At 38.4% G+C, this 25955-nt stretch overlaps 1 protein-coding gene across 1 annotated transcript; it reads right to left on the bottom strand.

Moving 5' to 3' along the window:
- Nucleotides 1-20682: 20682 nt before the first annotated feature.
- Nucleotides 20683-23473, bottom strand: LOC129249054 (fork head domain transcription factor slp2). The gene has a single exon (XM_054888678.1). The coding sequence runs from the start codon at nt 23076-23078 to the stop codon at nt 21204-21206; it is 1875 nt and encodes a 624-aa protein (XP_054744653.1). The 5' UTR covers nt 23079-23473; the 3' UTR covers nt 20683-21203.
- Nucleotides 23474-25955: the final 2482 nt, after the last annotated feature.

Here is a 25955-nt window from a genome sequence, read left to right as displayed (position 1 = left end):
TGCTATTAAAGGAATAATGCCTGCAATGACTAGCTGGGAATGCGTGTTACACTGTAGATTCAAAATGAATTAGCTCTGCGAGAATAGACAGGTCACAATTTACTGTGTACCAGGTTACAAGCGAATAGAGGGAAATGAGAGAGTTAACGAGCTTGCTAAGGCAAGCACCCGCTTGGCACCAGGTTGAGTTCGTCGAACAAATATAATCCTCACGCTCAGTTGTGCGTCTATATGGGAAGCCTAGACATCCCACAAGAATGTCAAAATAAAGATGTGAACTTGCAACATCAAAAAAACCAACTTTATTCTATCACTCCGAAGTAAGAAATGTAAAATATTAATTAGATTACTGACGAGACATTGGCTCAGGCAGCTAAAATGGGGTTGGTCCAGTACAACGCGTGTAACTTGTGCGAAGAAGAAAGGGGTACGTTAGACCACCTCCTTTGTCACTGCCCTGCTCTAAGCAGAACTCGCTACAACGCTATACCGTCTGGGATCGGTATACTTTTCATCTCTGAAGGGTATTGCGACAAAAGTTTAAACTGTTTATGATTTCACTCGCCAAGCCATGTATCAGGAACTTTGTTGAACACGACTCCAAGGACACTGGTAACACTACGGACCCTTGTGATCTATGTGAGATCTATTCTGATCAGCCAAATATACCTAATCTATTCTAAGAAGTATTTCACAATATAATCACCATTCGCTCTCCATAAAGTCTGCTAGGAATTGAGCCGAAGTAAGGATCGCGAAGACCCCCGTTCCTACTCCAGAATCCATCTTGGATCCATCGAGGAAAACGGAGCTATCTATATTCGTGCAGACTCTCTCCTTCCTCCAATCCAGCCTGCTTGGAAGGATAGCCCTATCACAACCCTCAAAACCCAGTTTGCGATTGAAGAGATCTAAGGAATAATAAAAAAATATTTGGTTGTCCGGAAAGAAATTGCCGGGTTTTTTAAAAGAAAGTAAATACATTTTTATTGAAACTTATAATGAGCTTTAGTCAATTACATATTTTCCACTTTGTTCGATAACCTTTTGCCATCTTTCCGGCAAATTCATTATTCCGCGCTCATAGAACTGCTGGCCTTATTTGTAAAAAACTGAACCAAGTGCGATTTTATAGCCTCGTCATGACCGAAACAAATGGTAGTCTGACGGTGGAAGGTCAGGGCTATGTGGTGGTGGATGCATCAAAAGTTCCCTTGCCAAGCTCTCTCAGTTTTTGGCGAGTGACCAAAGATGTATGCAGTCTAGCGTTGTCCTGATGAAATATGACACCTTTACGATTGATCAATTCTGGTCACTGCTCATTGATGGATGTATTCAATTTGTCCAATTATTGGCAGTAGACTTCCGAATTTATCGTTTGGTTCCTGTGCAGCTCAAAATATACGAGTACCACACCCTTCCAGTCACACCAAACTGTCAGCATAATCTTATTTTGGTGAATATCAGCCTTTAAAGTGGTTTGTGGCGCTTCATCATGCTTGGACCATGACTTCCTTGCGTTTAAGATGCATATCACATGCGTTGAATCGGTTTGTTAAATGAATTTCTTTCGATTCATGTGGTACCCAAATATCAAGCTGTTTCACCAGTCCAAGACTCTTTATATGCTCATTAACGGTTGATTTTGGTATATTTAACTTCTCTCCAATCTCACGCAAAGTTACATGACAATCCAATTCGATTAAAGCCGTTATCAAGGCATCAAGGCATCATCATCGACATCACTTGGCCGATCTGAACGTGGCTCATCTTTAAGTGAAAAATCTCCAGAACGGAATTTGATAAACCAATTTCGACACTGTCTTTCTTTTAAGGTTTTATCACCATACAAATCACGCAACTTTTTTCATGAGTTGGCAGCACTGTTAATAACATCTGGACCAACTTTCATGTGAATGTCATTATCAGTAATATATTTACGCTTGTGTTTACCAAACGACCAAGAGTGCATTTTTCGATTTTTACAATGTCTGATTTGATTGAGCAGAGAAGTGCCATCAAATTTTGTTTGCGGAATGAAATTTCGGCTGCGGAAACGTTTAGCATTTGCAGAAGGCATTTGGTGATTCGACAATGTCGCAGAAAAATGTTTATAAGTGGTACAAAGACTTCAAAGAGCGTCGAGAACGTGTTGATGACTTGGAGCGCTCCGGACGACCATCGACGTCAACAGATGACCAACACGTCAATAAAGTGAAGGAGTTAGTGCTCAAAAATCGTCGGTTGACTGTTAAAGACTTTACTGATATGATCGGAATATCAAAAGGATCTGTGAAAACCATTTTGAAAGACCATTTGAGCCTACGAAAAGTCAAATCTCGTTTGGTAAAGAAAACTCTCAATTTCTTGGAAAAAAGTCGTCGCGTTGATGTGTGTGAAACAATGCTTTCAGACTATCAGGTCAAGCTCAAATGTATCATTACGGGAGATGAGACTTGGATTTATGCTTACGACCCTGAAACAACCGACTAATCAAGCGAATATCGTGCTAAAGGCGAGGCCAGACCGAAAAGAGCACGTCAAAGTCGTTCAAAAATAAAGGTCATGATGACAGTTTTTTTCGATTTTCGTGGTGTAGTGCACTTTGAATTCCTTCCACCTGGCCAAACTGCTAATAAGGAATATTATTTGAGCGTTATACGTCGTTTTCGTGAAGTAATTCGTCTAAAAAGACCAGAATTATGGGCCAACAACTCTTGGTTTTTGCATCACGATAATGCACCGTCTCACACTGCACTCGTTCTTCGTGACCATTTCGACAAAAATTCCACGCATATCGTTCTGCAACCACCGTATTCGCCTGATTTGACTCCGCATGACTTCTGGCTATTCCCAAAACTCAAGAGACCACTCCGGGGAACGCGTTTCGAGTCGATTGAGGAGATAAAAGCTGAATCGAAGAAGGTGCTGATGGCTATACCGGAAATGGACTATTTGCCATGTTTCGGAGATTGGAAACATCGTTGGCATAAGTGTATTTCATTAAGAGGGGATTATTTTGAAGGGGATGAAATTGATTTACAAAAATAAATAAAGATTTTTCATTTTACAACCAAATTTACCTTACTTTTTGCCCACAGTAGTATGTAAAATCGGCAATTACTTTGCGGACAACCCAATAGATAATAATAAAAAAAATTCTTCCTATAAATTTTTATGTTAATTTGAAGCTGTCACAAAGGCCGATTGCTTCATTGGATCGTTTTATCTGACAACACTTCCGCAAAATCAAACACTGTGCCTCCAGTTCCCACCTAAGGCGCGCAGTGGCGTTATTGTTTAGTATTTTTTTTACGTTTTGTTTTTTTGCTTTGTTGCTCCTGCCAACTGACAGGCAATGTGCCGCGCTTAATTATAGCGAAGCGGTGTCGGCAATGTCCGAAATTGGAGCGAAACGACACTCACCACTCACCAATGCACCGCCGGCCACAATGAACAATGGTGGAGGCTGTCAGTCACATCAGCAGTAAGGCGGTCAGTCAAATGGCGGCGGTTAGTGTTGGCGGGTGCAGCGGTCCATCCAAATCAAATGGGCAGTCAAATTAACAAAACAAAAACAAAAAACTAAAACTAAAAAACACTAACAAAAAAGCAAAATGCGACCAGTACAGCAGCAAATGAGTGGCGGAGTCGGCTTGCGCAAATTTGCAGGCTTATGAATTGCCGCAAAGCGCTGCATAATTCGCTGACTGCACACATTATGATAATTTTTTAATATTTTTCATTGCATGTTGCGCGCACCGCCGTTTGTTATAGCCATGTTTCATTGTTCGTTTAAGCCACAAGAAAAATTATGTTTGTTACGATGCGTTCCGCGCAATGCCTCTGCATAAGCGGCAAGTTGCCAAACAGTCGCCTTTATGTGATTGTTAACAAATTATGCTCAGTTTAGCTTTTAATTTTTGTAGCCGCAAACAAAAGCGAAAATGAGCAGCTGCCGCAGCGGCGGTTAATGATTACACTTGGGTATAAATGAATACGTGCGAGTATATTTATGATACAATGCGTTTGAAGGTAGAGGAGACGGCGCGCAGCCGTTCCATTTGCTTACCGCAACGTTGACAGCGCAGAAATGAACCACTACGTGAGTTTCTGTTCTTCAAGTTGTCAACAAATATTTTTTATTTTTTCCAAATTCCAGGACGCCTCCAATTAGTAGCACGCAGCAGCTCACATTCTCATTTATGCGCTCAAAACATATGCACGTTTCTTGTGAATTCCTCACTGTAGCTGCTGTTATTGTAGATGTTGTTGTTACGCTAAGAAGATCCGAACAAACAAATAAATTTACTTTGATTGAATAATGAGCGCATAATTGGCAACTTGAATGAAATTGTGTTGCCAGCAAATCTGTTTCTAAAGTGCAATGCAACCCACAACAACAACCACAACAATTACAATAACAACAATAGTAACAATAACCGCCACAGCTGGCACTAAACTATTATATTAACAAATTGAGCCGAGGCGAGTCGAGTCGAGTCGAGCTGCGACTAATCAGCATCTTAAACTTGATAATATCAAATAGTCGTGGCTGCGATACGCGTCGCCTCATCCTACATCTCAGCTCCTTCGCCCTTTACTCACCCACCTTGTGTATTATCTCATCAGCGCTGGCCGCATGGACGTTGGCGTGCGTTGCCTCAAATCAAACGAAATTAAAGTGAAGTGAATTGAATTGGATAAACTGTATGAGATTACTGACTTGTTGACTGCGGCGTTGTCGTTGTCGTCGTCTGTGTTAATATGCGAATTGTTGTTGTTGTTGTTGTTGTTGTTGTTGTTGTTGTTGTTATTTACAATATATATAAAAGCGTCGTAGACATTTCAAAACAAACGCTTCAAAGTGTACACTCGTAAGGCATCCATTCGCCCGTCGGCGCTCATTTGCCCTACCACAACTGCCGCCACTTCTGTGCCGCATCATCTGCTCAATCTGCTCGATCGTCTTGTCTCTCGAACGCAAATATGTTGCGCGCTCGCGCATTTCTACTAGTTTCAATTGAAATGTGCAACTGCAAAATGACAGCAACAATTGGCTATAATCTGTGCAACTTATTCCGAGTAACCCATACTGGCGATGAAGGCACACAAACAGTGACAGAAACAGCGATTTCAGTGACTGCGATGCGATATCCTCCTATTTTATGAATAATAAATGTATGTATATTTTCCGATATGTTTTAGCTGTCGTTGAGCTGTCGTCAATAGGCTTGTTTTGTCTATTTTATACTTTCACTATCCGATTGCCGATATGTTGAAAAGATTATTGATACTGATACTGTACTCTGACAGAGTAGTTACGATCGCTGCTCCTAGGCAACACTAAAATGCTGTCAGGGGTAATTTGAAGTACTCATTGGAAAGCTTAATATTTTTCAGCTCAAACGTACTCAGAACGTTTTTATGTGCGACCATTATTTCTGTGACTCGAAAGTGATTCAAAAACTTCGCCTCGTCAAAAAATGGAATTTCGTAACTCCAACAAAAGCGATCGTATGTTGATTTATTACGACTTTGGAAATGGATTGACCCCGTTAACATTGCATGGGTCAACTTAATTCGATAATTTGCGATGACGCCCCACACCTTGCCACTATAAAGCACTAGGCACGAAGGTTGCTATCATGCATCGGCTCACACGAGAAAGTTTTTGAGCACTCAAAAGGTCGAATTAATGAATCACCCACCTTTCAGCGCTGATTTAGCACCTAATGATTTCTTTTTGTCAAAAATAAAATGGTCAGTCAACGATTTTTCAACACCCGAAGCAGCTGTTGCAGCCTGTAAACAGCTCGTTTTGGAGGTATCCATTTCTGGTTCAAGCGAATGCAGAAGTGTATTGACTTCCAAGGGGAATATTTACTGAGGAGCTATAAAGCCATTTTCATTACTTTTTTACTGTGAAAAAATTTCTAATCAACTGAAAAATAGAAAACGTGTTTAATTTCTACTCAGCCATCGAATCATGGATTCTATGTAGATGAGCATGGAAAGAAAAGCAATAAACTATATGGGTATTCCAAGGCGAACAAAATATAAAATAACTACGAGGGGTGCCTTTTATTTGGCAGGATTTGGCAACCCTGGTGTTGCAATCTGGCAACTGACAGCTGTATCGCAAAGTTTGACATTTTTTGACTTTTACGTACTCAGAACGTTTTGAAATACCAGCGCTATTTGTGTTGTTTACAGTAACTTAAAAGATTCATCTCGGTCCAAAAATGGAATTAAATCGTGAACATTTTCGTGCGATTATTTTTTACAACTTTCGACGTGGATTAACTCAGCAACATTGCATGGATGAATTTAATTCATTTTTTGGTCGTCCAAAATCAGTTGTTGTTCCGAAAATTATTGATGCTGTGCGCGAACTGATATTGCAAGATCGTCATTTGTTCGCGTTGGATCCCACACAATTTGTCAATCGCTCAAAAAAAGGCTCGTGTCGATTGGTCGAAGGAAATGTTCAAAAAATACGATCGCGGGGCTTCGAAACACGTCTATGACATCGTGACAGGTGATGAATCATGGATTTACGCATATGAGCCCGAAAGTAAACAGCAGTCGACTGTATGGGTGTTTCAAGATGAGCCAAATCCCACAAAAGTTGTTCGCGCACGAAGCACTTCCAAGCAAATGGTCGCCTGTTTTTTCGGAAAAACTAGAACAACGCAGAACAGTAAATTCTGAGTGGTACACAACCATATGTTTGCCAGTTGTCTTCTAAGAAATTAGGAAAACCAATCGCCAAAGACGGATCGCTCTTCACCAGGACAATGCGAGCTCTCTCACATCGGCTCAAACAACTGCATTTTTGAGCACCCAAAACATCGAATTAATGGGTCATCCGCCGTATAGTCCTGACTTGGCACCGAATGACTTCTTTTTATTCCCGTACGTAAAAAACAAACTGAGAGGTCAACGTTTTTCGACACCTGAAGAAGCGGTTGCGGCATTCAGAATGCATGTTTTGGAGGTACCTCATTCAGAGTGGCAAAAGTGCTTCGACAATTGGTTCAAACGCATGCAAAAGTGAGAATATTTTGAAACACAATAAAGTGATTTTCTATGATTAAAATTTGTTTTTGTTCTCTAATCCCGAAATATAAAAGGCACCCCTCGTAAAACTTTTCAATTCACAGTAAATTTCGATAATCAGATGAATGAATCATCATTATTATATTAATCATGAAAATTCGAACTCTCCCAGTCTGATTGGCCAGCCGAAATTTCGAAATAATAGCCCTAACTTGACATCCAATGATTTGCTCTTAGCAAAACAAAAAAGTGGTCAATGGTTTTCGATATGTATGTATAAGTAGATGTTTGGCAGAAACGTTCGTATTCGCGCATACATGCAAGAAATTGTTTATTTTTTAAGTCCATAGCAGTTGGCAGGTTTGATAGTGTGTCTATCTACATATTAGTAGCTTACAAGTTGCTAGAGGTATGGATATATTCGCGTTATCAGGTTGAATCGGTAATGTCGTACCCAATGTGTTAGTTTGTCTGCCTTCCAGTTACCTACTATGTCTCTGTCAGCCGGTATCCAGAGCAGATTTATTGTAAAGTATTGTGTTAGTTCTGTCAAAATGTTGATACATTCATTCTTTTACTGTATTCGAGATAATATAATATAAAGTGATTGTAGTGATTTAAGGGCCGATAGCCAGAGTATACTTATATTGGTAGTCGAAAAAGTCTTTTCGTATTTTGTCAATAGATGTCGTTTTAGTCATCTCTCTCCAGTGCTACCAATCACATTGTGTCATATCATTAGAAAGGTGACATTTTAAGCTTCATTTAACAAAAAAAAATTAAATTCGGAGAAGTTGAAAAAAAGTTATAGCTGTTCAAAAATGAGTGAAAATAATGAAGAAATTCGATGTATTTTGAAATTTTTGTATAAAAAAGGGAAGAATGCCACACAAGCCACCAATGAAATTTGTGAAGTTTACGGAGACGATGCTGTATCAGTTCGTGTGGCACAACAATGGTTCGCTCGCTTCCGTTCTGGAAATTTCGATGTGAAAGATGCACCTCGCTCCGGCCGACCTATCGTTGCAAAAGTCGATGAAATTATAGAAAAGTTTGACCAGGACCGTCACATAAGCTGCCATGACATCGCCAAGGCACTAAACATTCATCATCAAACGGTTTTGAACCATTTAAAAAGAAGCTCGATGTTTGGGTACTACATGAATTGTCTGTGAAAAATTTATTGGGCCGAATTAATTAACATCTGCGATTCTTTGCTGAAACAAATGAAATCGAACCATTTCTGAAGCGAATGGTAACAGGAGACGAGAAGTGGATCAAATACGACAATAATGTGCGAAAAAGATCATGGTGCAAGGGTGGTGAAGCTCAACAAATGGTCGCAAAGCCAGGATTGACGCTTCGAAAGGTTATGCTGTGTGTTTGGTGGGATTGGAAAGGAATCATCCACTATGAGCTGCTCCAGCCTGCTCGAACGATTGATTCTACGCTTTACTGTTAACAACTGATGAGATTGAAGCAAGCAATCGAAAAAAAAACGGCCAGAACTGATCAGCAGAAAGGGCGTCGTCTTCCATCAGGACAACGCTAGGCCACACCCATCTTTGATGACTCGGCAAAAACTGGGAGAGCTTGGCTGGGAAGTTTTGATGCATCCACCATATAGCCCTGACCTTGCACCATCGGACTACCATTTGTTTCGGTCAATGCAGAACTCCCTTAATGGAGTAAAGTTGGCTTCAAGAGAAGCCTGTGCAAATTACTTGTCGCAGTTTTTCGCCGAGAAACCACAAAAGTTTCACCCTGATGGAATAATGTCTCTAGGAGAAAAATGGCAAAAGGTGGTCGACCAAAATGGTACATATTTGGTTTAATAAAGTTCATTATAAATATAAAAAAAAATGAGTTGAAGTTTGATTAGAAATACGAAAAGACTTTTTCGACTACCCAATATTTATTTCTCTTGTCGTGAGGACAATTTTCTTGAAGACGAAAAGGCTTTCCCTTATAGCCAGAATTTCAGCCCGAAATACGCTACAATGATAAGGTAGCCGGAAGGAAATGCTGGCACTTATTTTCTTTAGAGTTCACTCTAAACTCCAAATACGTTTTCATTGAGCTTGGAACCACATTATAGATCCACTCCACTGACTCCACTTCTATTGACCCTTACCCCGTTGCCCCAATTTGTTATTGTTGAGAAATTTGCGGTAAATAAGGCATTTAGTGTAGCTCTGTTGAGTTACAAAAGTATCATATAACAGGTATCCTGTGTTTCCTAGTGAACAAAATTAGTTCTATTTAGTTGGGACTTACCCCGAGACCACTCGATTCCGCACACCGGCTTACATTGTTCAAAGCATTTTGCATTGTGTTGCAGAAAGTAGCTGGGAATTTTCCTCTTATTATTATTGCAACATCATCTGCGTAAGCCTCCACATGTGACCTCCTACCCACTAGATCCTTTCAGTTCATTGTCAAAATCCACAGTAGTATTTGTATGAAAAATGTTGTTTGTTTGCTGGAAGAAGGCCTCAACTCAAAAAATTCAAAATTAGAGAAAAACGCCTGCAAAGTTTTCAATTTAGTTACTATGCCACCCTAAGTAAGAGTAAAGACACATTTGCAACTACTAAAATAATTTTAACAGTTATCGCCATGAATTTTTTAGACAAGATGAAATAAAAGTTGATGGATATTTCTGCATAATTACTTATTAACGATTTTTTTTCAGTTTTTTGAATACTGATAGTCTTTTAGCAAGCGAGCGTTTTGTACTTAAGTTGAAGACAAATATTTTAAATACTTAATTGCATTTGATTTAACACTCCGACACATCGGTATTTCGGCGTTTCAGCACTTCAATCCAAGGTTGATAAACAGCGAACGTCTAAATTTGCTCAATGAGCAAAACTGCATTGTAATGCGTTTATTAGAGACTTCCTGTTAAGCCGGCATAACGCACTACTCTTCCCATTGAATTCTACGGAATTTTGTACCTACATACAAACATACAAAGTTATTTGTCACATCAACAGATTAATCCAGACTGGTAGCAGTTCAATTAGCAAGGCGCGAAATATTCTATGAAATTGAGAGGAAAATAAAAATAATCTGCAGTAAGCCATCAATGATAAATAAATTAAGGCATTCAGTCTAGGATTTCATGGAAATATTAAGCGAGCAAATGAAGAGACAAATTAATTACTCGTATTTAAAAAACTCCTTCGTTTTAGCTCTTAAAATAGTTTTGAAAGCAGGAAAATGTTAGTTTTTAAGCAAAGCGTTGAGCTAATCGCTAGCAGGGTGCTACGAATTTCGTTGTCGATTTTGGAGCACTAAACTCGAGTTCCTAATACTACTGCGGGATTTACGAACAAATTCTTTGTAGTTATATGTGTATAGTTATATGTACTCAATTTTAGTATAATAAAATGTAAGTTTGAAATGAGTAAAAACCGCTTTGATTTTTGATAAAATCTCCTGCTATTTTAGCTTTTCCTAGCGAATCATACAATTTCATAAATTTTTTTTTTATTTCCAGCAAAATTACTCGACTGAGGGAGTCTGTATTTTGAGTTGGACTCGAAACTTGCATTTTGAAAGCACGTCGAATATACAGTCCACGAAAAATAGCACCAACGGCTCGTTCGTGTGCTCGTGCACCTTAAAATACTCGTTACAATGATACTGGTAGCATCGCGAAACGTCATGGAGGTGGTCATCAAAAGACTGCAACGTCACGGGAAATGGTTCAAAAAGTGAAGAAGCGACTTGAGCGAAATTCCCGTCAGGCTTGAGAGCGCGAAGAAGTTACTTTGCTTGGGCCAAAGCGGTAAATTTCCGAATCTTGTGTTTTCTGACGAGAAAATTTTCCAAACTGAGCAATTCGTAAACTCCCAAAGCGATAGGGTTTATTTGACCGAGATCGTTCATACGAGAATTTGAGTCATCGATTGGCCACCAGAAGGCAGCACCCGCCACAGGTAATGGTTTTGACCGTTGTCACCGCAGATGGGTGCTCTCCAATCGTTTTCATCGAGTCTGGCATCAGGTAAATGCGAAATATTATCGGGAAATTATTCTTGAGGTTTCTTTGAAGCCATGGGCAAACACACATTTCAACAGGACTCGACACCATCTCACAAAGCTCGAGTGAACCACGAATGGCCACACAAAGGCTCTCAAATACACCAGACGCGAATCCGATGGATTATTCTCCTTGGGCCATTATAGAGAGCAAAGTCCGAACTAAAAGATTCACCAGTCTCGAGGCGCTGAAAAAATCCATTGTCCACGAGTTTGCCAAAATATCTGCAAGTCACATTTCTGGACCGTCTCAAGGCCATAGTCAAGCAAAAGGTGGTCATGTCGAGCAAAAGTAAATTTATTCCTAATTTTATGTTATTTTCACACATTTTTTACTTTGAATTGAATAAAAGTAATTTCCCAAACTAAATTTACGGCCTTTTTAATTGGTTACACTTCGAGTGCCGGACCTTGTATGTATCACCCAAATTTAAAGTTTTGAACAAAAACAAGACATTTTCATCACAATTTTAAACTTTTTAAACAGATTTTAAAGAAAAAAATTAGGTAGTGCAAATTTGATGTCACTTAAAATTTTCCTTGATTTTTGATACCTTTTCACCAGGACGATGTTACGCGCTTTCACCGTATAGAAAAATGTCGTGCATTCGTTAGATGGCGGAAATCCATAACATCGTCAGAAATTTTGTTTTACAAAAATCAAAAAATTATTTATCAAACTAACACTTTAGTATTCTAATATTTGATGAGCTTTAAAAATGCGTACCCAATTTTTTTCGAAATACTTATTAAAAATTTAAATTTTTTTTTAGTCTTCTATAAAGTTTGAAACTTGGATTAATATGGCATTTGTTATAAAATAAGCTGTATTAAAAAAACCATCAATTGTTAAAAAAAATTAATAACTAAATAGTCAAAACTTGTCAAAATATGGTGCTTTCATTTTTTCGCCACAGGGTATATACAGGGTTGGCCATATTAAACTGACCCATTGAGTAACCCTATAACTTTTTACTGTAATTTGAAATCTAAGGTTTACGTCAACAAGCCAAAGACACTAGGCGCACTTAAGGCCAATATCCGACGGGAAATAGCCGCCATATCGGCCGAGACGCTGGCCAAAACTATGGAAAACGCCGAAAAACGGGCACATTACGCTATACGAGCTAAGGGCGACCACTTGCGCGATATCATATTCAAAAAGTGATGTAAACGAATCTCCTTGAACTAAATTAAATGTTTTTCACAATGAAACACAAAAAAATGTTTCTTTTTCCATATTTTTTTAATAATCACATGGGTCAGTTTAATATGGCCAACCCTGTACATACTTATATTCTGATTTCTTTATGCTAAAGCCCAGTTCAAGATGAAGAAGCACATTCCAATAATATTTTTACCATCTTTTACTAATTTCTGTTGCTAATAAAATTTTTAAATATTTTTATTACTGCACGATATGCGGTTACTTTCATTGCAAAAAATACACCGACACAGAGACGGGTTGAAAACAAAGAATGAATGACACATTTGAATAAATGATAAATTTTTTATGTGTTCAAATGAAGATAAAATACTAAATCGTTGTATAAATTACACGGTGTGACAAACAAAAAAAAAATTAAATATACTTTTATGGAGACCTAGCACGATTTGTGGCTATAGAAAAACTAAAAAAAATGGTATAGGAGAAATTTCCAATACACCCCCAAAATCTCATTTTATGGCCATAAAACCGTTTTTCAGTAGGTTGATGTGAAGAATCACTCCTTACTTCGCCAATTTCCATCCGATTTCGAATTTGTTTTTTTAGTTCGAAAGAACAAAAACAAGCCTTTTTGACAGTGTGTTGACAATTTTTCTGAAATAACAACTGACGAGACTGTAGACGAAAGTATTCGGAATTTTTTTATTTTTTCTCTATTTTTTCAACTTTGACATCATTTTTGCGATATTATCCGATATTGAGGATGTTTTTTAGTACACTACTGTTATAGTGAATTTAATTCTGCGTCGAATGAGCTATATTTGACTGTAATTGAATTAAAATTCATAAAGTTGTGCGAGTTTTAAGATTTTATTTTTTTTACTAATTTTATAGCAAGTGTCAGTATAAACACATCATCAGTACGAAACAGTACCCTTGCTATCTTTGTGAGTGGGATAGCCGTGCCCCGAATCGCTATGCAAAATCTGAATGGCCAACACGTCAACTCTACAAAATTGGTCAAAAAAATGTTTTGAACCCTCCACTTGTCCGACCAGAAAATGTTATCTTGCCACCACTGCACCTGAAGCTTGGGTATGCGAAGCAGTTTTTGAAAAAACTAAAAGTCGATGGCGAAGCATTCCGTCACCTGAAAGAAGTTGCATTCCCTAAAGTCAGCGATGCAAAGCTAAAAGGAGATAACACATTATTCTCATATTTGTTAATAGTAGTTTACAGTTTATTACAATTTTAGGGATCCTTGTCGGGCCTCAGATTCGAAAACTCATGCGAGATGAGAAATTTACGAGTAAGCTCAGTGCAGTGGAAAGACGGGCATGGGAAAGTTTTAAATCATTGTGTGAGAAGTTCCTTGGAAATAAAAAGAGCTCTGATTATGTTGAAGTCGTCAAAGAGTTTTTGAGTGCGTACGAAAAAATGGAATGCAATATGTCCATCAAGATACACTTCCTGCACTCACATTTGAATTTTTTCCCGGAAAACCTGGGCCAGATGAGCGATGAACAGGGTGAACGATTTCACCAGGAGATAGGAGTAATCGAAAAACGTTTTCAAGGGAAGAACTCCATCAACATGCTTGCTGATTACTGCTGGTCCTTGAAACGTAAAACAAGTGATGACTCTTATAAACGGAGCAGGTCTAGCAAACATTTTTGAAATGAAGATTAGTTTTTCCCGACATCTTTTAAAATTTTAAACCTGTACTGTTTCGTACTGATGATGTGTTTATACTGACACTTGCTATAAAATTAGTAAAAAAATAAAATCTTAAAACTCGCACAACTCGCACAATTTTATAAATTTTAATTCAATTACAGTCAAATATAACCCATTCGACGCAGAATTAAATTCACTATAACAGTAGTGTACTAAAAAATATCCTCAATATCGGATAATATCGCAAAAATGATGTCAAAGTTGAAAAAATAGAGAAAAAATAAAAAAATTCCGAATACTTCCGTATACAGTCTCGTCAGTTGTCATTTCAGAAAAATTTTCAACACACTGTCAAAAAGGCTTGTTTTTGTTCTTTCGAACTAAAAAAACAAATTCGAAATCGGATGGAAATTGGCGAAGTTAGGAGTGATTGTTCACATCAACCTACTGAAAAACGGTTTTATGGCCATAAAATGAGATTTTGGGGGTGTATTGGAAATTTCTCCTATACCATGTTTCTTAGTTTTACTATACCTACAAGTTGTACTAGGTCTCTATAAAAGTATAATTTCACTGTCGCACAGTGTTATGATTTGCTATTTGGTAGGTATAGTTTTCAAAACTTTTCAACCAACCTGTAGTTTTGAATAAAAAAAAGCCTGTTAGTCTCGTAAAAACGGTTTTTGATATATTTTCCACAAATCCACAATTTTTTTTGCATATGGAACAAATAGGCAACACCGTCTGAGGAAAAAATTATGAAAAATCAACAAGAAGTTTTAACCACTTTTTATACTAGAATTTAATAGGCTATAAATCTGCATCCCCAATTTTTTTTTAATTTTTCCTGCGAAGAAATTGTAAAGATTTCAAGAATTCCACTACCTTAAATGCACTTCTTATTTCTTTACTGATAAGTCGCTTAGAGCATTCAGCTTTGATTTGGAATCTCTACTATTAGATCCACTCAAATAAAATTGAAAAACTTCAAAGAAAAGAAAATTTGCCTTGTAGAAGTTGCACTGGCAGGATGGCCAGAAGGAAAATGCTCGGTCTGCAATCTCTTCATGAAGGAGGAATATATTTTCCGTTAAACTTCATTTATAAATTGTCCCAAAAAAATTCCGAAAGAATATAAAAACATTTAGACTTCAACATACGAAAAAACTTACTTCAATGGTAGGTACAAAATATCCATAATATTATCATAGTAACATGAGCCGAAGGCCCTAGTTGCCAGCGCTTATCTTTAGTGGATTAATTATTTATAATTAGTTCTCATGTAAATAATAATAATCTATACTATAAAGGTGAATGTCTGTACGTTGTCCGCGCATCACTACGAAACGACAACACCAAATGACGTAAAAATTTGTATACATTCATATTTTCACCCAATGAAGGTTATAGACATGTTTTTATGATGGAACGCCCTTCCCACAGCCCCCAGGCCACGCCACCACTCTCATTCGTCACTAGTAATCTAAAAAATCTTAGTTCTTCCTATTTCCAACTATTTATAGAACACTATAGACTTCATAATCCGCATAAGCTGTTCAACTATGACCCAAATGCAAAGTTCAAAAACGGTTTGAGATAGAAAATGAATACAAATAATTTTGCTTGATATTTTTCTGATTGGTGGTTTTGATTTTATTCAACGAGGCATAGCAATGGCAGAAATACACTCGGAGGTTTGCCATTGCCTGCCGAGGGGCGACCGCTATTAGAAAAATGTTTTTCTTAATTTTGCTTTCACCGAGATTCGAACCGACGTCTCTCTGTGAATTCCGAATGGTAATCACGCACCAACCCATTCGGCTACATATCCTAAATCACTCAAAACTACTCCTACGCGAGCGGGGCCGCGGGTTGAAGCTAGTAATAAATAAAGCCAGATGCAATCTTTCGAAATCAAATGATATACATATGTAATAATAATTGTGCACGCTGCAATCTAAGTGAAAAAGAAGACGTTGAACATTTTATTGGAAGATGCCCAATGTTATCACAATTCCGTTTTGCAAATTTCCAAAAACAACTTTGGCACATTATGATGCACTACAAAATTATTATTATTGGAAAAGGCTTGTTTCTTACGTAACTGGTGTTTTAAAGTACAGAGAATTAATTGTAAACGAATTTACGTGATATATCGCATATTCCGACATGCGACCTTTAAGGGGTGAACGTGAACGTGTGAAAATTAAGTGATTTTCATGATTTTTTTTTATAAGTAGGGATGATTATTTGAGGATTGGACAAATTATAGTTTATTTAACACATAATCAACTACACTGACACAAATTTTTATTAAAAAATATTAAAAATTACAATTGTTATTAATATTAATGCAATGACGTCATAAAAACTGATGCACCCTGGTGGCCCCGATACAGCGATGAATAATCATCTGAAAGCAAAAAACCAAAAAAATGGTTAATCTATACATCAATGACTATCGTCGTACGTGGCTGCTTTTTTTATATTTTTTTCTGAGAAAATGGTGCAGGTTTGAAAAATGAGTTTGTGTTTTTACACTTTTTTTTGTTTTCGAAAGGCTTGAAAATATATAAATTTTTGGAATTTCAAAAAACGGCTATGTACGACCGTGCCCAATACATCTACAAAAATTAAAAAAAAAATATTAAAATCGGTTCATAAGCCTTTGAGAAATCGAGGCCACCGTGTTCAGAAAAGTCTTTTTGAGAAAAACGCGTTTAAAGTTTGCATTAGCCGTTGTAACTCGTTACCTGCACTTATTGTATTGGGTATAACTTCGTAAATTTTCAAGATTTTAAGTAAAATTTTTTTTACATATTTTTGAATATATCTACTTTAAGAAAATGCAAAAAACAAAAAAATCGATTTTTTTGAAAAATCACTGTGGTGTTCTCCCTCAAAGCCATAGCCGTATATTTTTTACTTATTTTTTTTTAAATTCTATTTTTTTCTATAAGCAAATATTGTGCACTTTAAATTATATTTTATTTTAATTAGCCAAACGTAACCCACAGCTGGCCACCATTCTTGATATGTACCAAATAGTTGTGAAGGAGGTTTTAGGAACAAGCGCTCGTTTTTCGAAGCTTCTCCGAAGACTAATCTTACTCTTTCAATAAGCCAATCGCTGGATGTCTACGGCAATGTTAATACCTTTTGCAATGTAAGGCTAACTACGATAGGTATAAATTATAGTTTTCTATTTAGTTAAATTTGTCAATTAGTTGGTAAGAATTTTTCTATGTAATATAGATTGAAAATAATCAGTAAAAGTTTTCATGAAACCCCCTTTTGAAAACGTTATTGCAAATCATTCAAGCTTAAATTTTGTTATGATTATCAGCTAAGGTTATTTACAGGAAGAGCAATTTTGCAATACATTTACAGTGTACCACAAAATCTTGGTACAACAAATTTGATTGAAAAATTGGGCTCTAAAAGGAAATAATTTAATCGGAAACCAGTTTCGCGGTCTAGAATTCGTTTCTAAATACATCTCTAATAAGGTCGATTTGAAAGGATTTTTTCATACAAATTTTGATTTTTAGAAGTATTTTCAATACAATCAAACTCATGAATGAAAGTGTTTTATTTTTTTTGTTTCTTTTTTGTCTGTGAGGTTGTGTTCAACATGCCTCTGCATCATATAGCAAGCATCGCTACTATGTGTGTGATGATTCCACTAAAAATATCCCTCCTCTTCTCTTGAATTTTGTCCGCATGGCTTCGAGGTAGAAGGCCAAGACGGCGTTCGAAGAAGTACACTTACTTACTCACCCTGCGTCCAGGGTCGCCTGTTTTGAGAAACCTATGCTCAATGATCTCTAACATAAGTTTCCCTTTCACGCTTTTTTTCGGAAAATATCCTCCACGAAATTTGCGATCCATTTTTCTTCGCCTATCATCATTTTCTCGATTATTTCACCTGCTGGTCTCTCTTGCATTTAAAAAAGGTGTGCTCCGCATCATCATACTCAGTATCTCCATATATGCAGTTTGATAGCCTGTGAAACTGTATTAAGAGGAAATATTTCGACGGTAGCCTTAAATTGAGTCAAATTTTATAGTTCGCTTTGAGAAACCTTATTTTGTGTTTTTTTTTACAATGGAAAGTAAGACACCTTAATTTCACCAACCTTTGAATTGTCCACTCATTTGGACGATTATTTCCACCAAAGAAATTACGAATTTTGCAATTTCTTCTTCTTCAATAATAAGTGAACAATTTTTATAATAAATCTCAATAATTGTAACGTATTTTTCTATCGTGTAAAATTGTACATCTGTTTACTTGAAAACTGTCACAGGGGGCATAAAATAGGTACCATCAAGTAGTGAATAACTCTACTGGCATCAAGGGGGCACTTTTGAAAAATCCTTTATTGGATTTTCATAGCAATCATAAAAAATACAAAAAGTATAAGTAAAAAAAAAATTAAGATAATGAAATAAGTATTTCACATAAAACCTTGCCGTTTCAAATCTATTATTATTTTTGGTTGAGTTTCCCAACCTCTTTGCTATATAATATCGTAGGTTAGCTGAAACACCTTAAAAAGTCAAAAAATTGAGAATTACAGCTTCAAACTTTTTATTTTACTGTCACTCCCTAAGCAAATATACAGGCTCATTTTTGTCTACTAAATTCTATAATAAATTATATATATGTACATAAATAAATAAGGTGCTGGGTGTAATTATGACGTTCTTCCATCAAACGAACGGTACGAACACTTTGTTAAGCTAAACTGCCGTACAGGGTCTTATTGACAAGTTTTGGCAATGTATTGCCAATACCTTTTGTGATTTCGGAAGAAACCAAGTACTTGGGACTAAACATAGATAGGAAATCGATTTGGAAGTCAAACATCTTAGAAAGAGTTAGGAAAGCGAACCTAGCTTTTTATGTCTGTAAGAGAGCTTTAGGTAAGACCTGGGGAATTAAACCTAAAGTTGCTCATTGGCTTTACACTGCTGTCGTCAGACCCATTCTTCTCTATGGAAATGTTGTCTGGTGGTGGGCTATGCAGAAAAAAACCTACTCTAATTTATTGAATAAGGTGCAGAGATCAGCGGAATTAACAAAATATGTGGCGTCATGAAAACCACGCCATCCATGGCTTTGGACATCATGCTACATCTGCCACCCCTAGATATCTTCTGCAAATACTCAGCGGTCTGTTACGCTTTAAGGCTCAAAGCGAGTTCACAGTGGAAGACTGTCACAGATGGACATTCAACCGTCTTAAACTCCTATACGGATATACCCAGTGACTGTGATTATCACCCTCCCATTATCTGCTTCGAAAGGAATTTGCTAATGAACACCCAACATACCCGTTAAGATTTACACGGACGGATCTAAAATGGACACCCGTGTAGGATCATGGTTATATTGCAAAGAGCTTTCTATTAGTGAATCCTTTAAAGTACCAGATCACTGTACTATTTTTTTAAGCGGAAATAAACGCTATTAATGAAGCCTTAAAATGGTTAAAGATACACAGAATATCATCAACAGATATCTGCATTCTATCAGACAGCCAAGCTGCCCTACGGGTCCTGGGTGCATTCCAAACAACATCAAGGAGTGTCTTACGTTGTCGCCAATCTCTTAATGAGATGGCCAAACAATATCGTATAATCTTATGTTGGGTTCCAGGCCACAAAGATATACCAGCGAAAACTATAGGGCTGACCAACTTGCAAGAGAAGGTACCTGTATGCCAAACAATAAATAATTTGATGGAGGTACCTCTCGCAACTTGTAAGCTTCTTAGTAAGGACGCACTAATCAGTTTTGCAAATCAAAGATGGATTAGCGTTAACACCTGTGAAATTGCTAGGCAAACATGGCCAAGGCTAAATCTACGCCTGTCCAAGGATATTATAAAATTAAGTAGACTTCACATTAGGACCTTAGTTAGTAGGGGCCCTCACTAGACATTGCCTCATAGAAAATCACGCAAGAAAATTAGGCGTGTACATTCATAATTTCTGTCGTAGCTGTAGGAATGAGCAGTTTGTTGGAAACAATTTAGCAACTTTTTTGCACATGCCCGGCTCTAGTTAGAAGCAGAAAACGATATTTAAGATGCCACTTCTTAATGAACATAAATAATCTATGTATACCCTTTAGGTATCAACAACCTTTCACGCTTTGTCCAAAACTCAGGATGGTTCAATCTGGAAGCAGAAATGTAGCCCAGCCCCTGTGGCTCACAACGCATCCATTTCGTGGTCTAAGTGGCATCGCGTTTGCTATGTGCGATGTTGCTGCCAAATCTACCTATTGACCTGTTGGTTTTCAATTTTTTATTTTTTATGAAAACAAAGTGCATTCCGTTTTCAAAACCCAAATTCCAAATTTGGTACGAATTAAAAATAAATCGACAGATTTTCATAAAAATTTCACGCTGTTTAAAAAGAATATATAGCGGAAATTCGAGTATGCAGTTTTATGGCCGATTGAATTTTGGCGTAATAAAGTGCAAGTTTCACGTGGCTCAAAAATCGCGTTGATTTTTGACAATTTTTTTTTGTTTTTTTACGGTTTTCTGGCGGTCTTTTGCATTTAAGCTAATCAACGAATGCCCCTGTATTCTCTATATGGAAAAAAACCAGCCAACACCGTCAAAGAAAAAAAGGTCTATTATAAAATGTTGTTATGAAAAAAGTCCTATCCGAAATTTCCTCCAATAGGCGAATAAAAGACGCGCGCATTTACAATTTTAATAAATAAATATTTTTTTTATTTTTCGAGTTCGCATTGTTCTGATTTCTTCTTTCAGTAAATTTCGTATTACTAGCTAACTTTTTTATTGTTAATACATACACATACATATTCAAACGTAAATCGCATGAATATTCAAAAGCATTGCCGGAATTTTAAAATTTTTAATTTTTTTAATTTTTTACAATTTTAATATTTTTTGTTTTTCACTGTTAATTACTTATAATTTATTACCTACTAGCTTTATTTTGCTAAATGTACATTCAAAGCCATTGCAAAAGTTGCACAATGTGATTTCCTGCCGTTACAATGAAAACTGCCTAAATCAAGATCACCGAATGCTGCGCCTCTCTGCCGCGCGTAATTTACAATTTTAGTTTAATTTAAATTTTTAATTCACTATACAGTTTTTATAAGCTATGAAATACACACTTAAAAATACTATTACAACTATATACATACAGCCTCCTCTACTGCCATGCCGCACCCACCGCCTCGTCCACCTGCCACTCAGCTATCGTTGCGCGCCACCACCGTCACGGGCTTGAGGATGGGCGATGCCGTTGCCGTCGGCGCCGGTTGTGCCGCCGGCGAAATGGGTTGGCCGGGTGAAGCGGGCTGTGCGCCTATGTGCGCGTGTGTCGCGCCAATTTGCAATTGTTGTTGATGCGGGGACACCGCCAAGTGTTGCAGATGCTGCGCGTGTTGCGGATGATGGGCGACAGGGGGAGGCGCGGGCGCACCACTAGCCAAATGTTGCTGATGACGTTGATGCGCGGCGATTGCCGCCGCAGTGGCGTGTTGTTGCAACAATTGCTGATATTGTAGGCGCTGATAGAGTTCACTGGTTGCCGCCACTGCCGCAGCTGGATGGCTCTGATGTGGCACCGCGCCCAATAGGCGCTCCATGCCGCTGCTGTAGTTGGCCATTACGGAGGCGGTGGGTGCGCCACCGAATTGCATGGACATTGGCAGGCTTGCAGCTGCTGCTGCGGCAGCCGCAACAGCCGGGCTCTTTGGCGCAAAAGGATTGTAGCGGCTGTACATGCTGGCGAGCAGGCTCGGTGCGGAGGTAGTGGCTGCGGCTTGTTGCGGATACAGAAACTGACCGAATTGCGCATAGCCAAGTCCGGGGAACATGGGACCGATAAGAGATCGTTTGAATGCAGCGAGCCGTGAGCGTGAAGCGGCTGTTGTGCGCCGTCTCAACTTGCCAGTGGAGCCGCCAATGAAAACGTCCTCTGCCGAGGGATCAAGCATCCAGTAATTACCTTTGCCCGGATCATCGTAGTGACGCGGCACCTTCACGAAACACTTATTCAAGCTGAGATTGTGGCGTATCGAGTTCTGCCAGCCCTGCTTATTGTCGCGGTAGTAAGGAAAATTCGTCATGATATATTCGTAGATGCCATTCAGCGTTAAGCGTTTCTCCGAACTCTGCCTAATGGCCATCATGATTAGCGCATTGTACGAAAACGGAGGCTTCTCGTTGCCCTTCTTATCGCTCACCGCCTTGCCGTCCGCTGATTTCTCTGTATTCGCATCACCATCCGCATGGCCTTCACCTTCGCCCTCCGCATCGCAATCCACGTCCTCCTCTTCACACTCCTCATCGGCGGCGCCATCCAACTCAGCCTCACACACATCCGCCTCAGTATCCTCATCCACGCATTCAGCCTCACTATCGGCACTCTCATCCGCATGACCACACGCACCACGAGCACCACGCGCACGTCCATTGCGCCGGTATTTGCGCTGTCCATTCTCCAAGCTATGCGCGCTCACCTCACTACCCTCCGTTAGCAGTGGGGGCGACATGCTCGTCACATCCAGATCAGACTCCACCTCAGATGCGTCATGTTCCTCTGAACCGAGTGGCGAGTGGCAGGCGTGAAAGTCGGTAGGCGGAATGCGGCGGTATTTGTCTATATCGTGCGGCGGTGGGTAGTGTTGTTGTTGCTGCCCGTGCGGCGGATAGTGGTGTTGCAGTGCTGGGTGTTGTTGCAGGAGGTGATGATGGTGCTGAGATTGGTGTTGTGGTGACTGCTGCGGCGACGGTTGCTGCTGATGGTGATCCTCAATCGTTTCGGGTAAGATCGCATTAATGGAAAAGCTCGACTTGAGGTGGGGCGTGCGTGCCATTTTATACAGCAGTGAGTGCTGCAGCGCGGATTCGGCGAGGCTGTAGGCGGTGTGGGTGGCAATCGCTGTAGGTGCCTGCTGCTGCTGTTGTTGTGGATGATCAGCGGCTTCTTGTGGTTGTAGGTGATTTTGATTTTGGCTGTGCTGCTGGCCGTGAAGGTGGTGATTGTAGCTAAGAGCAAGCGCTTGATGATCACTGATCGCGTTCGTCGGTTGAACGCCAACTATTTTTACCATTTTCATGAAATACTGAGTGGCACTTTACAAAATGTTTGTTTAATTTTTAACAAATTTCTTTTCATTGCACGCACAACAAAACCCCGCAATTCGCGTATTTATTGCACGCTTAGACGTACGCTAACATTTGCTGACGTTTCGATCGATTAATCGCAAGGCGAGTCTAATATTGTAACTGTGAGAGGTCTTATTGAGTGTAAATTTGTTTTCAAATTGATTCACATTTTTTCTTAATTTTCAATTAGGATTTTTTTGTTGTAATTCCATAAAATTGTGCCAACAATTATTTTCATGTTCGTTGCTCATTCACAATTCACTCGTTTTCTGCGAAACCGCGCCAGCAACACATCTAATACGCCTCGTCGTTTATTGTAGACTAAAATTGACACCTCGCCGGCATAGCCAGCAGCACACAGGCAAACCAGTTTTCCGGCAGACATTGCTATTGAGTGTGTGCGTATGTCTATGTACACAACGCGTGCGCTTCCAGATGTATTGGAGTGGAGAGTTTTGCGACCGGTTCGCCTTATCGGCTGTATGGCTGTATGGCTGCCCTATTGTTTGAGCGTAATGTATGGCCAGCGAATCCGCCACCACCACAGCAGTGGTACATACACCACTGCCAAACTCAATACCACCACCTTTGAGAGCGCTCTACTACCATCATTACGTTCTCAATATGCACAGCCAATCAAAACTGTGGATTGTGTGTTACTCTGCGCGCACCATGTTGTTGTTTTAATAAGCCGTTGTATGTACTGCTATCCCATAGTGACGTCCGCCAATGGCCATGGGTCGACGGCAACATTTGTTTGCTTCACTCGCCTGCGTGCTTTTCACATTTTTTCATGTCCTATATTTTGAGTTTTTGTAATTTCTGTTCCTGCTCTTGTTATTTTACCGCTGTCTTTGCTGTTTGCGCTAATTGCAATTGACGCTACGCTCATTTGCTGTTTTTAGCGCCGGAATTTTTCCGATTTTATGCACAAGTATGAACTTACCACATATATGTACATATATTTACGTGAATGCACTTATATCCTTATGTACACTGTGGAGTAAAAGTCAGGAACGAAATAATACTATAAAGAAGGTTTAATCGAAATGCTGAGGTTCTATGAGCAAAATGAGGCTATTTTTTTCTTTTAAGTTACAAGAAATGGAGTGAAAATCCACAACTTCAATAAAGGCATTACGAGGGTCGTTTGAAAAGTCCGTGCAAAAATAAAAACTACTTAGTTATCTGGGGTAAAACTTTTTTATTTCCCGACATTGTCTCCTCTTAGACTTTTTTATTCTTTTTGGTCCTTTCTGAATAATAGGGTTTGTCCAAGGCCGAAAAATAGCCATTCGTTGCAATCACCTCCTCGTTTGAGTAAAATCTTTTTCCCGCCAGCGATTTATTCAAATTGGGGAGCACTTAGTAGTCAGAGGGATCCGACGGAGCCAAGTCTGGAGAATAGATAGGATGTAGAACTCGTTGAAACCCTATTTCCATTAATTTTGCGACCACAATTGCTGAGACGTCAGCTGGTGCGTTGTTATGACGGAAAAGGAAAATCACTCGACTTCCTCATTTCAAACGAATGCCAAACAAAAGAAATATACCAATCTAGCTGGTTGTATCCTAGCACCCGGTTAAATGAGTTCCCATGTGATGGTCAGAGTTAATAGCTGATTCTCGGCATAAATTCCAGGCATATCTCTTCTGGGCGGTAACCTATACTACCTTGCCACATTCAATCGCCTTTCAGATTTCATCGCAAATTGGCAATCGGAGTGTATTTTGATATACTCTTTAGAAATGATGGCTTTACTCAGTCACTTCTCTTAATGCTATTTATTTTGTCCAACTAATCCAACTATCAATCTAACTTGTTTTGATTTGAACCATGTATAGAGATGATAATGGAGCTTAGGTCTTGGGTAGTAAACTTTCCTATTCACTCTTCTAAGAAACTATTGTGGAAAATTTATTTTCATAGTAGAAAAGTGCGATAGTATTCAGTTAACCGAAGTCGTAGCTATCGGTTACTTTTGACAATAAAAATCAATGCGTAAGTAATAAACATTTTTAGTTTATGATTGGAACACAAAAGCTACCAAAGAGCGCTGAAATTACATCGTCATATGTTCGATAAGTGACATTCTTTAGTTTTTGGAACTTTGTTCTTGTCTTATTCGAATTTCACTTTTATGTCGGCCATAGAAATTTATATTTTGTTTATCTAAGCTATTGTGAAACCTAAAAAATCGTTTTTTCCTAAATCCTGGAGTGTTGTTAATTGCGAATTTCTGCAAATTGCATGATCTAAAATGGGATTAATAGATTTAATGCAGTAAAAGGAAATTTTAATTCCGAAAATTTTCGGGAACATTTTTAATTCCAAAAGGAAAGGAACTTTTTGGTCAACAACAAGGCATATTTGCCGGAAAATTTGACAATTCAAATGTAGCAGTTGAGTGCGTTTTCAGCGCAATAAATACTTTAAAAAGCCAACCGCTTGTCCCTTCTTGCAGTATATGCCTTAAAAAACAAATAAAAAAAAAAGTATATGCCTTGATCCACCTAAAAAAGAGAAAATTATTATAGGGACCATTATAATAAACCAGATAAAGTTAATTGGAATATCGATAGTAAACGCGCTTATTCAAATCCAGATGTGACTTGTAGTCAATTTTATGGCCCCAAGTGGAAAATTATGACGAAACAGACATTGAAATTAAAAAGCACACTTTAAATGCATCGAGGCTAATTTTTTACAGAACATATAAATTTATATTTTTATTAACAAATAAATGTTCTGTTATATAATTATATAATTCATTATATGTTTATTTTGTACTTTTGTTTAATACACAGTTATGAAAAAGTATACTTGA

This window comes from Anastrepha obliqua, chromosome 5, assembly GCF_027943255.1.
Source record: "Anastrepha obliqua isolate idAnaObli1 chromosome 5, idAnaObli1_1.0, whole genome shotgun sequence".
Taxonomy (NCBI): Eukaryota; Metazoa; Arthropoda; class Insecta; order Diptera; family Tephritidae; genus Anastrepha; species Anastrepha obliqua.
This window is presented reverse-complemented; position numbering and strand designations above follow the sequence as displayed.